This window comes from Rhamphochromis sp. 'chilingali', assembly GCF_963969265.1.
Source record: "Rhamphochromis sp. 'chilingali' genome assembly, chromosome: 14".
Taxonomy (NCBI): Eukaryota; Metazoa; Chordata; class Actinopteri; order Cichliformes; family Cichlidae; genus Rhamphochromis; species Rhamphochromis sp. 'chilingali'.
Genome location: NC_137941.1, coordinates 28,196,066 through 28,209,268, shown reverse-complemented (window position 1 = coordinate 28,209,268; position 13,203 = coordinate 28,196,066). Strand labels below are relative to the sequence as shown.

The 13,203-nt window shown below is 40.8% G+C and overlaps 1 protein-coding gene across 2 annotated transcripts in view; it reads right to left on the bottom strand.

The window, feature by feature from the left end:
- Positions 1 to 10,333, bottom strand: part of LOC308410567 (dual specificity calcium/calmodulin-dependent 3',5'-cyclic nucleotide phosphodiesterase 1A-like) — a 43,934-nt gene extending 33,601 nt beyond the window's left edge. For both annotated transcript variants that reach the window (XM_080903971.1, XM_080903972.1), the window contains exon 1: positions 9,298 to 10,333. In XM_080903971.1, coding sequence (XP_080760097.1) covers positions 9,298 to 10,028 — 731 coding nt within the window. In that variant the 5' untranslated portion in view covers positions 10,029 to 10,333. The remainder of the gene's footprint in view (positions 1 to 9,297) is intronic.
- Between the last annotated feature and the right edge of the window lie 2,870 nt (positions 10,334 to 13,203).

The following is a 13,203-nucleotide window of genomic DNA, read 5'->3' as shown; positions in this document are numbered from 1 at the left end:
CGTGACGGAGTTCCCCTAACCTCGGAGTTCAGTCTTGTCAGGTTAGTAGACAAGCTGAATTCTGCATCTTTATTTTTACACCTCTAGCGTTTCTCATTCTCTCACTGTTGACAGAGAACACATTCACTTGCCAATGTTTATTAGAGGATTTGGCAAAAACGAAACACTTGTCTTGGCGTCAGTTTCTTCAACCAACATACCAACTTCTGCTGATAAATTTCTGTTTCTTTTTTTTTCTGTTATATTTTCCTCTGTTGCCAGCCGGTTACCAACACAAGATGCTGTATAGCAAGCAGGGTCTGTTAAACAGAGCAAGAGTAGCCAAGGGGCATAAATTAAATGTGTGTGTTTAATGGTAATGATGCCGTGCACATTTCATTTAACTGCTGATGAGAGATACTGTCAGTAAACCAAATACTGGTGGTGGCCTGGTCTTCCATAAGATAGTGAATTAGAAGAAGTATCACAGACATACACAATACACTGGGAATCTTGTTATTAAATGTTTTTGTGAACAGAAGCTGATAAAATAAAGGAGAGTTTAACTTTAGCTGTCAAAAAAATACTATGGCAAACGTACTCTTAACATCATTAAATCTATTAATTTTATTTCTGGACATAATTTTCCCATTTGAAACAAACACTAACGGCAGATGAAAAGTCAGCTGTTTCAAAATATGCCAGTATGGCTTCACTAATGCTACGATAGCATTACAGAATGCTAAGTTAGCGTTCTGTAACTATCACCATATGTGAGAAGCTGGAAAAACAGACCAGTCAAATGCATCAGTCTGTATTTGCCCATTAGCTATAATGGGCTGTTAAATTTTGAATGAAGCAGCTACCATGGTTATTATCAAAGGTGGAAAGTAACGAATTACATTTACTTGCGTTACTGTAATTGAGTAGTTTTTTTGTGTATTTGTACTTTTTAAAGTCATTTTTCAAGTCGGTAATTTTACTTTTACTTAAGTATATTTTTTAAAAAGTATTGTACTTCGCTACATTTTCAATCACACCCGTTACTGAGTAAATTAAAAGAACAAACAAAAAAAAACCAACATTGCGCTTCGGAAATACTGCAGGGAATGATGGGTAGTAGAACAAATTGGCGTTGGGTCACGATAAAGATGAGTCTGACATCGGTGGTACGGATCCAGCGAAAAAAGAAACCCTGTCGAATTATGCTGACCCTGAACTCGAGGAAACCGATGTGAACCCCTGGCCTTATTTAAGGGACCATTTCGGCTTCAAGTGCAAGTAAGGCAACAGCTTTATTATGCAGTGTAAGCTGTGTTTGCCCAGAGAGACCGAGTTAGCAGCTTTTAAAAATTCCTCATCAAACCTGCACAAGCATGTAGAGGTAAGTTAAATGAAACCTGTACATTTATTTTAGCAAAAAGGCTGTGCTCAAGTTAATCACATTAAGACATAAGCTGTTATTGGGCACGTTGTTGTCCACGCAATTTAATTTTTTTACAGGATCGGTAAATTGCCAAAAGAAAATACATTTTTCCTGTTTGTTAATAACAATAATTTATTTTAAAGAAATAGTTAAATTAGACAGAAGACAGAAGCGGCTACTTTCTTACTTAACCCACATATGTTCACACTGCAGGCAAAAGAATAACGTGCTGTGCAGAGGTGTTTTTTTTCTGATCTCAAACTGATCTCCCTGTTGGAGCTCAGTCTGTGGGGAGTTATTTTTTTCTCCTTATCTTTCCTCATGTTGTGCATTTTCCATTGTTATGCCTCTCTGACCTGTCTTCCCCATGTGATGTTTGTGTAATGTACAGGGAGTGCAGAATTGCAAGTTGTATTTTTGAGGAATAATTTTATTATTGAACAACAACCATGTTCTCAATGAACCCAAAAAACTCATTAATATCAAAGCTGAATGTTTTTGGAAGTAGTTTTTAGTTTGTTTTTAGTTTTAGCTATTTTAGGGGGATATCTGTGTGTGCAGGTGACTATTACTGTGCATAATTATTAGGCAACTTAACAAAAAACAAATATATACCCATTTCAATTATTTATTTTTACCAGTGACACCAATATAACATCTCCACATTCACAAATATACATTTCTGACATTCAAAAACAAAACAAAAACAAATCAGCGACCAATATAGCCACCTTTCTTTGCAAGGACACTCAAAAGCCTGCCATCCATGGATTCTGTCAGTGTTTTGATCTGTTCACCATCAACATTGCGTGCAGCAGCAACCACAGCCTCCCAGACACTGTTCAGAGAGGTGTACTGTTTTCCCTCCTTGTAAATCTCACATTTGATGATGGACCACAGGTTCTCAATGGGGTTCAGATCAGGTGAACAAGGTGGCCATGTCATTAGTTTTTCTTCTTTTATACCCTTTCTTGCCAGCCACGCTGTGGAGTACTTGGACGCGTGTGATGGAGCATTGTCCTGCATGAAAATCATGTTTTTCTTGAAGGATGCAGACTTCTTCCTGTACCACTACTTGAAGAAGGTGTCTTCCAGAAACTGGCAGTAGGACTGGGAGTTGAGCTTGACTCCATCCTCAACCCGAAAAGGCCCCACAAGCTCATCTTTGATGATACCAGCCCAAACCAGTACTCCACCTCCACCTTGCTGGCGTCTGAGTCGGACTGGAGCTCTCTGCCCTTTACCAATCCAGCCACGGGCCCATCCATCTGGCCCATCAAGACTCACTCTCATTTCATCAGTCCATAAAACCTTAGAAAAATCAGTCTTGAGATATTTTTTGGCCCAGTCTTGACGTTTCAGCTTGTGTGTCTTGTTCAGTGGTGGTCGTCTTTCAGCCTTTCTTACCTTGGCCATGTCTCTGAGTATTGCACACCTTGTGCTTTTGGGCACTCCAGTGATGTTGCAGCTCTGAAATATGGCCAAACTGGTGGCAAGTGGCATCTTGGCAGCTGCACGCTTGACTTTTCTCAGTTCATGGGCAGTTATTTTGCGCCTTGGTTTTTCCACACGCTTCTTGCGACCCTGTTGACTATTTTGAATGAAACGCTTGATTGTTCGATGATCACGCTTCAGAAGCTTTGCAATTTTGAGACTGCTGCATCCCTCTGCAAGATATCTCACTATTTTTGACTTTTCTGAGCCTGTCAAGTCCTTCTTTTGACCCATTTTGCCAAAGGAAAGGACGTTGCCTAATAATTATGCACACCTGATATAGGGTGTTGATGTCATTAGACCACACCCCTTCTCATTACAGAGATGCACATCACCTAATATGCTTAATTGGTAGTAGGCTTTCGAGCCTATACAGCTTGGAGTAAGACAACATGCATGAAGAGGATGATGTGGACAAAATACTCATTTGCCTAATAATTCTCCACTCCCTGTACTGTATGTATGGTCAGAAGGGTAAGTCGGCGCTGGCAAAGGTCGGCAGCCTTAACCCAATTTCCTTCGGGGTCAACCTTCAGGATCAATAAAGTTTTATTGAATTGAATTGCTCCTCAAAATTAACAGAGCAGGGCCAAGTTTAAAAAATGAAAACACATTTTTATAGCAGCTGCCGTACAGCTCAATTCAGTACTTGTTCTCTTATTTGACAGTTTAGAACACATTCTCATGTAAAAGAATTATATGGTTTTGACAGTTTGGTTGGTTTGGTGACCATTATCCATTTTGATGTATAGACTTGCAGTTTAACTGCCACTGAGCTTTAATTTGTAAAGTTTTTCTTTTAATTAAAAAACAACTACTTTGAGATTTATCCCATTGTCTTTTTTGCACTACTCAGAAGAGGCTGTCCTCCTGCTGACAAAAAAGTAACTATGTAACTTTTACTCTGAGTACATTTTGAGACAGGTAATTTTACTTGTACTTGAGTAAAATTTCAGCAAAGTAATAGTACTTTTACTTGAGTAAAATATTTTAGTACTCTTTCCACCTCTGGTTATTATGTAATGTCCTCTTTGCTGGGTTTGAATGATGACATATTACAATGTATTTCCTTGATATATATTCAGTGTTGGGAAAGTTACTTTTAAAATGTATTCCATTACAGATTACAGAATGCATGCCCCAAAATGTATTCTGTAACGTATTCCGTTACGTTACTCAATGACAGTAACGTATTCTGAATACTTTGGATTACTTAATATATTATCATGCTTTTTACAACTATTGCTGTGATTTATGACTATTACTGAAGGTCCGCGGCTCCGAACCATATTAAAGGGACCTCTGGCTAATATGTCGGGCTCCCTGTCGGCTCGTAGCCGAAAAATAGCTTTACTTTGTTGTCTGGGTCAACTCTGCTAGCGAGAGACAGAGAGAGGCGTTGAAAGACTGCTCCAACCAAACTTATTGTTTTCGGAGGAAAACACGAACAAAGTGTACAGTCGAGTCTTAATAGCTTACTTACAACTGGGCTCGTCAGGCACTCTTCTTGGCTGCAGTGGTTATTATTATATTTACATGCTTCCAGCTCCCGTTTCTGCTCGATGACAACTCGGAGTTTTCCACTCGCCTTTTTCTCCCTCCTCGCGCTCACAGACCCATAACGTGTATGGCAGTCCATTCTCCCTGCAGCACGGACTACACTGCCCATGATGCTACATTCTTTACAGCATTTAGCATTCTGCCTATTAGCTCAGCACAACAACAACAACAAAAAGGTGCTCTCTCACCCAGGAAACACGCAGAGAAAGAGCGTCACCCTGTAACCATGGCAACCGTAACGCTGCCACCTGGAACAACAGAACGTAGCTGTCAAACAAACCCAAACAGTCCTGACCCGCGACAATATGAAACAGGAAAGTACCGCCGTGTAATCCATTTATCTCAACAAAGTAACTGTATTCTGAATACCACCTTTTTAAACGGTAACTGTAACGGAATACAGTTACTCATATTTTGTATTTTAAATACGTAACGGCGGTACATGTATTCCGTTACTCCCCAACACTGTATATATTTTCCATTTTTGTTGTTAAATCTTTTTTGTCTAATCTAATTTGCGAACAGAATGGAAAAGTCAGAAAGAAACAGACCTAAGTGTAAAATGTTCTTGTTTTTTACCTTGTGTTCCTTACAATTTCAAAATTGTTAGATTACTATTTATTAAACTGAAGATGTCAAACAGTGTCTGTTAATGTGAGGTTTTGTGATTTAATAATGATTCAAATGTCATCTGTGCAATATTTCACCACTGTATATGTGTAAAATGTGTATATATTCTGTTTCCTTCTTTATATAATCTCTTGATAATAATCTCTATTGTTACTGTTCTATATATTTATTCTGTTGAATAGATGTAGCAAATTCCTTGGCACCACGTTATCTTATCTTATCTTTTAAATGCTCACTTGTAGCATGTTCGTAAATGATTCAACTTTTGATCAAAGCACCACTGCTCAGTCACAATCCACACTGTTACTGCCAGAGGCTAAAGACAGAAGAGTCACCAGCATTGCTCAGGGGGGCAGGACGCTGCTGATGGAACAGACAGTCCATCTCCCTGGTCGATGTGCTATTTATTTGCTGAAATTATTTAATAAACTACATTTTCCAGACATGCATAGGTATTTGCACGCAGTGAAGTTAAGACAACCAATGCAGGAAATATTGGAAGTCTGGTTGTTCTTGATTGCATCACTGCTTGGATGTTTTTGTGGATACTTGGATCATAAGTTAGCTAGCTTTTCCTAACAAATCCCTATTTTAATTTCCAAACCTCTTTGACAAATATCAGAAAGCCTCTGGAAAAAAAACAAACTGACATTTTCAGTTTTAGTAATTCTTAGAAAGAATGACCATGGCTGTGCTTCAGGAAGTATAGCTGGTCATCTACTAATCAGTTCAATCCCTGACTGCTCCAGTCTGCAAGTCAAAGTGCACTTGGGCAAGATACTGAACCCTGAGTTGCATCCGCTGTGTTCACTGGGGTTGAATGTGTGTGAATGTTAGATAGAAAGCACTTAGACATAGAAAAAAGTGATTTTGTGTGTGACTGGGTGAGAGAGACATGCTGTATAAAGTGCTTTGAGTGCTCAGGTACTATATAAGAAAATTTCCATTTACCATTTAGACTAAAGGAAGATCTGAAACTGAAACGATTTAGAATTTTAACTAGCTTAAGGTGGAAAAAGTGACCTGGTTGAAAAAGATCTGACTGCCTGTCATGGGCATGTCATGCAACCAAGACAAAGGGACAAACCACTTCAATCAGACATACAGACTTGTCACAACAGGGAGATGTAAAGGTATGCTTTAATACAACGGGTCCATCAATTCTTTTCCTACTGTGACAAGTCAGCATCTCTGCTGGGAAACGGATTTGTTGACTAAAACATCAGTGTATGCTTTAGAGTACCACACTGACCTTATACATGACCAGTTTAAACAAAAAAAAAAACAGAGCTATCATTTCCTCATTCCTCCTTATTTCTTATTTATTCCTCCTTGGGGACCTACGTTATTGGAATGAAACCTCACAGAGGATAGCACAACGCACCTGGGTTTTTTTTTCCACTTGTAGCCATGCCATGCCATTCTGGAGATACAGCAGCTTTTAAAACATAATGCATTAGTACTCTTTTTAGTCTATACTATTACATTAAATGTGTAAAAAGTTCTTAGATTTAAGTGGACCAAACCAGACGAAGAGCTATAACTAAACTGAACACAGCACTGTCCAGATATTTTGTATGTGACAAATGTTTCTGGTGAAACTGCAGTCGAAGACTGAACGTGTGAGCTGCGAGTCACTGAAAAAATCAAGAAGAACACTTGTCTTAGACACATTTATGTGCTGCTTTCTTCCTTTAAAGACGGCAGGCAAACAAACACAAAAGACTGGGAAAGTTATGTAAAAAAAACAAAAAAAAACACCCAAACTAATTCTTGACGGAGCATGTCACAACTAAACTGCAAAGAATTTGACGACTTCTTTTGTAATCTGCCGTCAATAAATCATTAAGTTTCTGAAGCTTGAGGAGTTTCTGTGTGGGAGTTACAAAATTGGAAAGTAATGCTGAATGGATGTGAATACTTATGATTTTTTGGCCATCTATTCAACTAAAAAAAACATTTTGGATGAATTAAGCAGAAAATTATGTCCTTCTGTGTTTTTGGAAAAGGTAGGAGCAGCATACTTCAGGCTGAAGAGGAGCAGGATTATCCAGAGCATGCATCAGAGCCTGATCTGACGGTACGATTATGCATCAGTGGTAACAGTCACGGATATTTGGATGTCTGTGAAGGCACCGTGAATGCTGATCAAGACACGTTCAAGGTAAAAAGAAAGTAAACACATATCAAGAAAACAATAAAAATAATCTGGTCTCCAGCAGATCTTAAAATTAGGCAAATAAAACCCCAGATGAGCTACAAAACATGACAGTAGTTTGCTGGTCTGGAGCATCGGGGCAGAACACAGCATATCAGCATAAACAGCTCGTACCACTGGTCAAGCAAGGTGGTGGTGGTGGTGCAGCTACAGGACCTGAGCACCTTACAGTTACTGAGTCAGTTACTCTATAAACTCCTCTGTTTACCAAAGTATTCTAGAGTCAAATGTGAAGTCCTCGGTCCAACAGCTAAGACTTGTCCTACACTGGATCATGCTGCGTGACAATCATCCCATGCACAGCAGCAAATGTACAATAAAATGACTGAAAACGAAAAGCATCAAAGTGTTGCAAAGACTCCGTCAAAGTCCAGAACTCAGCCTGATTGAAATCATGCAGCTGAAGCGTTGAGCTTTGATTATACTTTCCGCATCCGTGAGCCTACAAGGGTCCGTTCAGGTCAGAGTGACGGAAATTCCATCATCAGATAATCAGTTTGAAGGTCTGTGCCGATGTCTGAATGCCTGCCACTGTTTTTGAGACCATGTGTACCCATCCACATAGACTTTACAATACAGTGCGACAACTGCACATGGGCCTGTGGAGGCAGACTTCAAAAAAAGTATAACAGCAATGGCTACTCAGCCACCGTCTGCAGAAGGGTTATAATCAAAACTGTGCCAGCAAACTTCAGTGAACTGAAAGAGTATGGTAAAGAAGAGTAATTCTAAAAGCTACTGAATTTTGGCTTTTGTTAAAACAGCAGCGACACTGTGTGACATGTTTTGTGCTGCTGTTCATTTGAGCTTGAATTTACCTCATTTTAACATCTAGTAAGAAGTAGAAAATTTATCTTATGTTGTAATACATAAAAACAGACTGACAGATAACTGCCAACTCTTATGTTCATACCAAGGGGTGCAATTTACAGTCACCAGTTAGCCTAACATGCTTGTCTATATACTCTAGGAGGAAAAGCCACACAGGGAGAACATACAAACTCATCACAGCTCAACAGGAGGCTCAAACCAGCAGTTGCGAGTTGCAGTTCTTGCCATAGCAAAGATGTGTTTAAACACATAGCTTTTTTTTATATATTACAATAATAAAAATGTTTATTGTGTGTTATATGGACGATTTACACATCTAAAACAAAAGTGTACATATTTCAATTTGGCAACTTTAAACAGCAGTCACTTAAAATCCTTACTTGGACTACTAGGATTCATTGCTTCATGCCTACAGGGCATTCACTGGTTTGAAATGCTCAGTTTAGGAGCATTTCAAAGTGTGTTGTCAGATTTGTCAAAGAAAGGATCCGCGAGTGATGATGAGCGTAGTGTGATGAATGAGGCTGTAATTCACAGACTGAAGCATCAACAGGACATTCAAACATTTTGTGTTCGCATGCCCTGCCTTCATCTCTGTCTCTGTTTTCGTCCATCTCCCTGCTGATGTGTCTTTCTTTGCTGAGAGTTTGCTGCATCGCAACGCTCAGTTGTTACCATGGCAACAATGGAGAATAAAAAAAAAACACACTGGGCTCTTTTTTTGTTGTTGTTGTTGCTGCTTTTGATTTGTTTTTTGTGTGTGATCGCCTCAAATTCAAACAGATGTGGCGAGGCTGTTCCGCTGCAGCGTAGGAGTCAGCTGCTAAGAAAGAATCTGACAGACAGACAGACGAGAAGCTGTGACTTCATCAAACACACACACACACACACACACACGCTCTCTCTCCCGTGTTAAGTGATGTTGCACGCCCACCGTTGCCCGCTCATTTTCTGTCATTTGTCTTCCCCTCCATCGTCGGTCCGTGCCAGCATCACCAAGGCAACCGGTCAACCGCACTGATGCCGTCCCCGAGGCTGTCAGTCTTACAGCAGCTCACGGATCCTCACAGCGTGATCACCAATTATCGATAGTGCTATTGCATCAACACACTGACATTACATCATCAGCCAGCTGACTGCGTGATCTGTGTTTACTCACATTCCTCTGAGCCGGATCAGGACCTGGTTGTTGTGATTCTGCTCCAGAGCGTCCCCAAAGTCCTGCACCTCCTCAGACTGCTGTTGCTCCTTCTGCTCTTCCTCAGTCCGTGACATCTCCTCACGCTGCACCTCCTCCTGCTCCTCCTCCTCCTCCTCCTGCTCTCGAGGTTGCTGCTGTTGCTGCAGCTCCTCAGTCTGCTTTACCTCCTCCTCCTTTTGTTGTAACACCTCACTTTGCTGCACCTCCTTTTCTTGTTGCATCTCCTCAGTCTCTTCCTCCTCCTCCTTTTCAAGGTGCTGTAGCTCACTTTCCTGCACCTCTTTGATCTCTACCTCCTCCTCCTCCTTCTCTTCTTCCTGTACCTGCTCCTCTTGATGGCCCTGTTCCCCTTCTGGCTTTAGCATCTGCTCAGACAGCTCGTCCTCCTGCTGCTTCAGAACCTCCTCCACCTTCTCTTGTATTTCCCACTCATGCGCTGCAACCTCCTCTTGTTCTAGCTCTTCCTCCTGCCCATACACATCTTCAGTATCTCCATCCTGTTGCTGCACTTTCTCTTCCTCCAGGTCTTCCTCCAGCGGATGGACCTCCTCCTGCTCCTTCTCTCCCTCTCCCTCCTGGTCCTTCACTTCATCTTCCATCTCATGTTCTCCCTCCTGTTGCTGCAACTCCTGCTCCTCAGCCTCCAGCAACTTCTCAGGCAGCTGCGCCTCCTCCGCGTCCTCGTTCATCTCGGTTTGTGGCAGAGCTCACCGAGCAGAGTTCAGTCTCTGTGAAGTGTCCGGACGTCTCTCAGTCCAACAGAGTCGTGAAAACATCAACACTGATCGGAGCCTTCAGTTCAGCGAAACTTCATCCAACTTTCTGTGGTGTCACCTGATGAGCCCGGCCAGTCCAAAGCGCTGATTTCGGACTGATTGGTAAGGGAAGTGGAGGGGTTAAAGGTCACGAGAATTTGGAAGGAGACAAAACAGGGAGCATAAAAACAGCAAAACACGTCTCACAGAGATCTCGGAGCGCAGTGCCAGCTCTGTGCGCCGACACTGCAGTGACAAAATGATCCCACTGAATGTCCCAGAGCATCGCCGTAGCAACGCAAGGAGGAAGCCGACCAGCAATAAAGATGGGATAGAGTAAGGGAGAGAGAGAGAGAGAGAGAGGAGTGATGGAGGAGTACAAAAGAGAAGCAGAGAACATTGCAGTGCGTTTCCGTGGTAACCCAACAACGGTTGCCAAGAGTGATGGAATTCTGCAGCCGACAGACTGCCCTCCTCCTCCTCCTCCTCCTTCTCCTCCACCTCACCCCCTCCCAAATTCAAATGCACATAACTTTACGCTCTATTCAGATACAAACAGCAAAGAGGCACATTAATCTGTCCTCCCCTCACTCACCCGCAGTGCCTGCCAGAAAGACTGTACAGTGAGATGTGTGTGTGTGTGTGTGTGTGTGTGTGTGTGTGTGTGTGTGTGTGTGTGTGTGTGTGTGTGTGTGTGTGTGTGTGTGTGTGTGTGTGTGTGTGTGTGTTGTTGGTTTTTTTGAAACAGTGATGATGTAATGGTCCTGAAAATGAGAGTCACAAATCCTCTCCAGTCAAGTGGTACAATCTCACAGTCGGTGTAAAGTGCTAATGGCTCCCTCTAGAGGCTGAAAAGATTATTACAGCCATAATTTCCTCATGGATGTAAGATTTTAAAGCTTTAAAAACAGCAATCTTTCCTCTGTCTTTAGCCACACAAATGTAAGGACATGTTTCTGAGTGGCCCTTAAGCTATGTGTCCAGTATATATAATATCTCTAACAGAGGTTCCCAAACAGTTTCCTGGAGGAGGAGGCCAAAATCCAATGGCCAGATGTGACATGGGATTTTGCAATAACTGTATAGCATTAGTGTAATTAGATCAAATATTATGAATTCACGTTTAATTTGTTATCCAAATCAATTTTCCTAAAAAAGTGTTCCAGTGGCAATTTGGTGGGAATTATGTGATCACGATAGATCAAAGTTTCTGGTCATGGTCAAATAATCGGCAAAATACCCTCATAATGTGACATAATTAACCATATAATCAAGCAGAAGTCTAGCCACAATGGTAAATTGACTGATTTTCTACTCTACTATACAACATGCCACATTCACCCAATCACACAAGCACTGACTCTAAACTGAGTGCTTTTCTGACGACATTCACACAAATTCACTGATGTTTCTTGCACAAGGAGGAGCCAGAGGTTCGAACCACCAACCTTCCGATCAGTAGGTGACCTGCTCTACCTCCTGAGCTACAGCCACCCCATGGCTGTACAATGTATGTTAAATCAAGTTGGAAATTTCACCAACCCTTATGGCTGCTTCTTGGTCTTAACGTGCCAAGCAAGTTAAAGAGCTACTTAGAAAGCAAACATTGATCACCTCAATTGAGCACTAGTCTCCACCACAGGCACCAAAACTGCTTGGTGGATTGTGTAATAGTGTGCAGCAGGGGTGGCAAAAATACAGAAATTCTGTACTTAAGTAGAAGTACAGATACCTATGTTAAAAATAAAGAAAGTAAAAAGTAGCTCCTTGAAGGACGTTTCTACCAGCTATTTTTGTGTAAAGCTAACCGAAACTTGTGTTATATTAATGTAATAATAAAATAATATTAGTAGATAGGAATACAAATTTTAATTTAAACTAATTTTTATTTCTAATTGTACTGAGCTTGAACTTGTTAAATAGAACATGAGCAAAGAAAAAGACGGAAAATAAAAGTAACTCTATTTTCTGTTGCCTACGCTGTAGAGAGTGACTTTGTGTCTAAACAGCAAAATGACGGTGGGGGTGGAGGAACCCTAAAATCAGTTGTAATGGCTCATTATGGTGAAAAGAATCACAGCTCACGATCATTTCTATTCAGCACTCCAGTAGATTTTCTTAATGCACAGACTGAGATCAGCTGACCTGCTGCTGCTGCTGCTGGTCTGAGGTTTACTGCTCTTTGTAGGTTTACACTAAACTGAATTCAAGGAGATGTAAGTTATAAGTTGTCCACTAACAGAATTTTTTTTAACATTATACTGAATAAAGCTGGTCTGAAGATGGAATTCAGTGAACGAATCTAAGCAACGTGATGTAACCTAACTCTGACCATGAAACCACAGCCACTGTGCACCAATTGCACACTTTAAATCCATCACAGTACAGCAAACTAACCTGTTTATCCTGCACTGACCTGCAGAGTATAACTACCTTCATATAACACAGTCAGTCTACCTCAGTTTGATTTACAGCATGTTTCGCAATATGAAAAAACTTAATGTGACACATACAGACCCAATATCTGATTTAAAAACATGAGGACTTACATGTAAGCTTTAAATTTCCAATTTATCAAGTCTTTCTCCTTCCTCTCCTGTCCTGTCTTTCTTATCTTTCTCCATCGCTGACTGAAATGAGCTCACTCTCTTTTCTCTCCCTGTGAAATGCATCAGCTGGACTTTTACCTAGCAACACACTGTATGACAACTGCACACAAATTTGTTTGTGTTTTTGCTGATGTTTGTTGAATTTAGAAATGCTGAATCTAAAATTACCTGCTAAAAAATGTTATTCCCTTAATGTTTGCCCCTCTTCTGTAGCGCTAGCTAGATGCTGAAGTACTGTGACCTTCAGTCGTTTATGGGAATTTTTTACTATTCTTCCAGATGTTGGACGTGGACGAGAAGTCTCCACTCTAATTTATCCCAGAGATTTTCTTTCAGGTTGACGTCAGGACTCTGTGCAGGTTAATCTTCCACACCACGTCTTCTACACTAAATTCACTCTATGTCTTTATGACATAGAATTTAAAAAATCATAAAGATATTTATTACATCTATTAATTTGAGTCTTTTAACATGGGAGTTTGTTGGGAATGGGGTAGGGT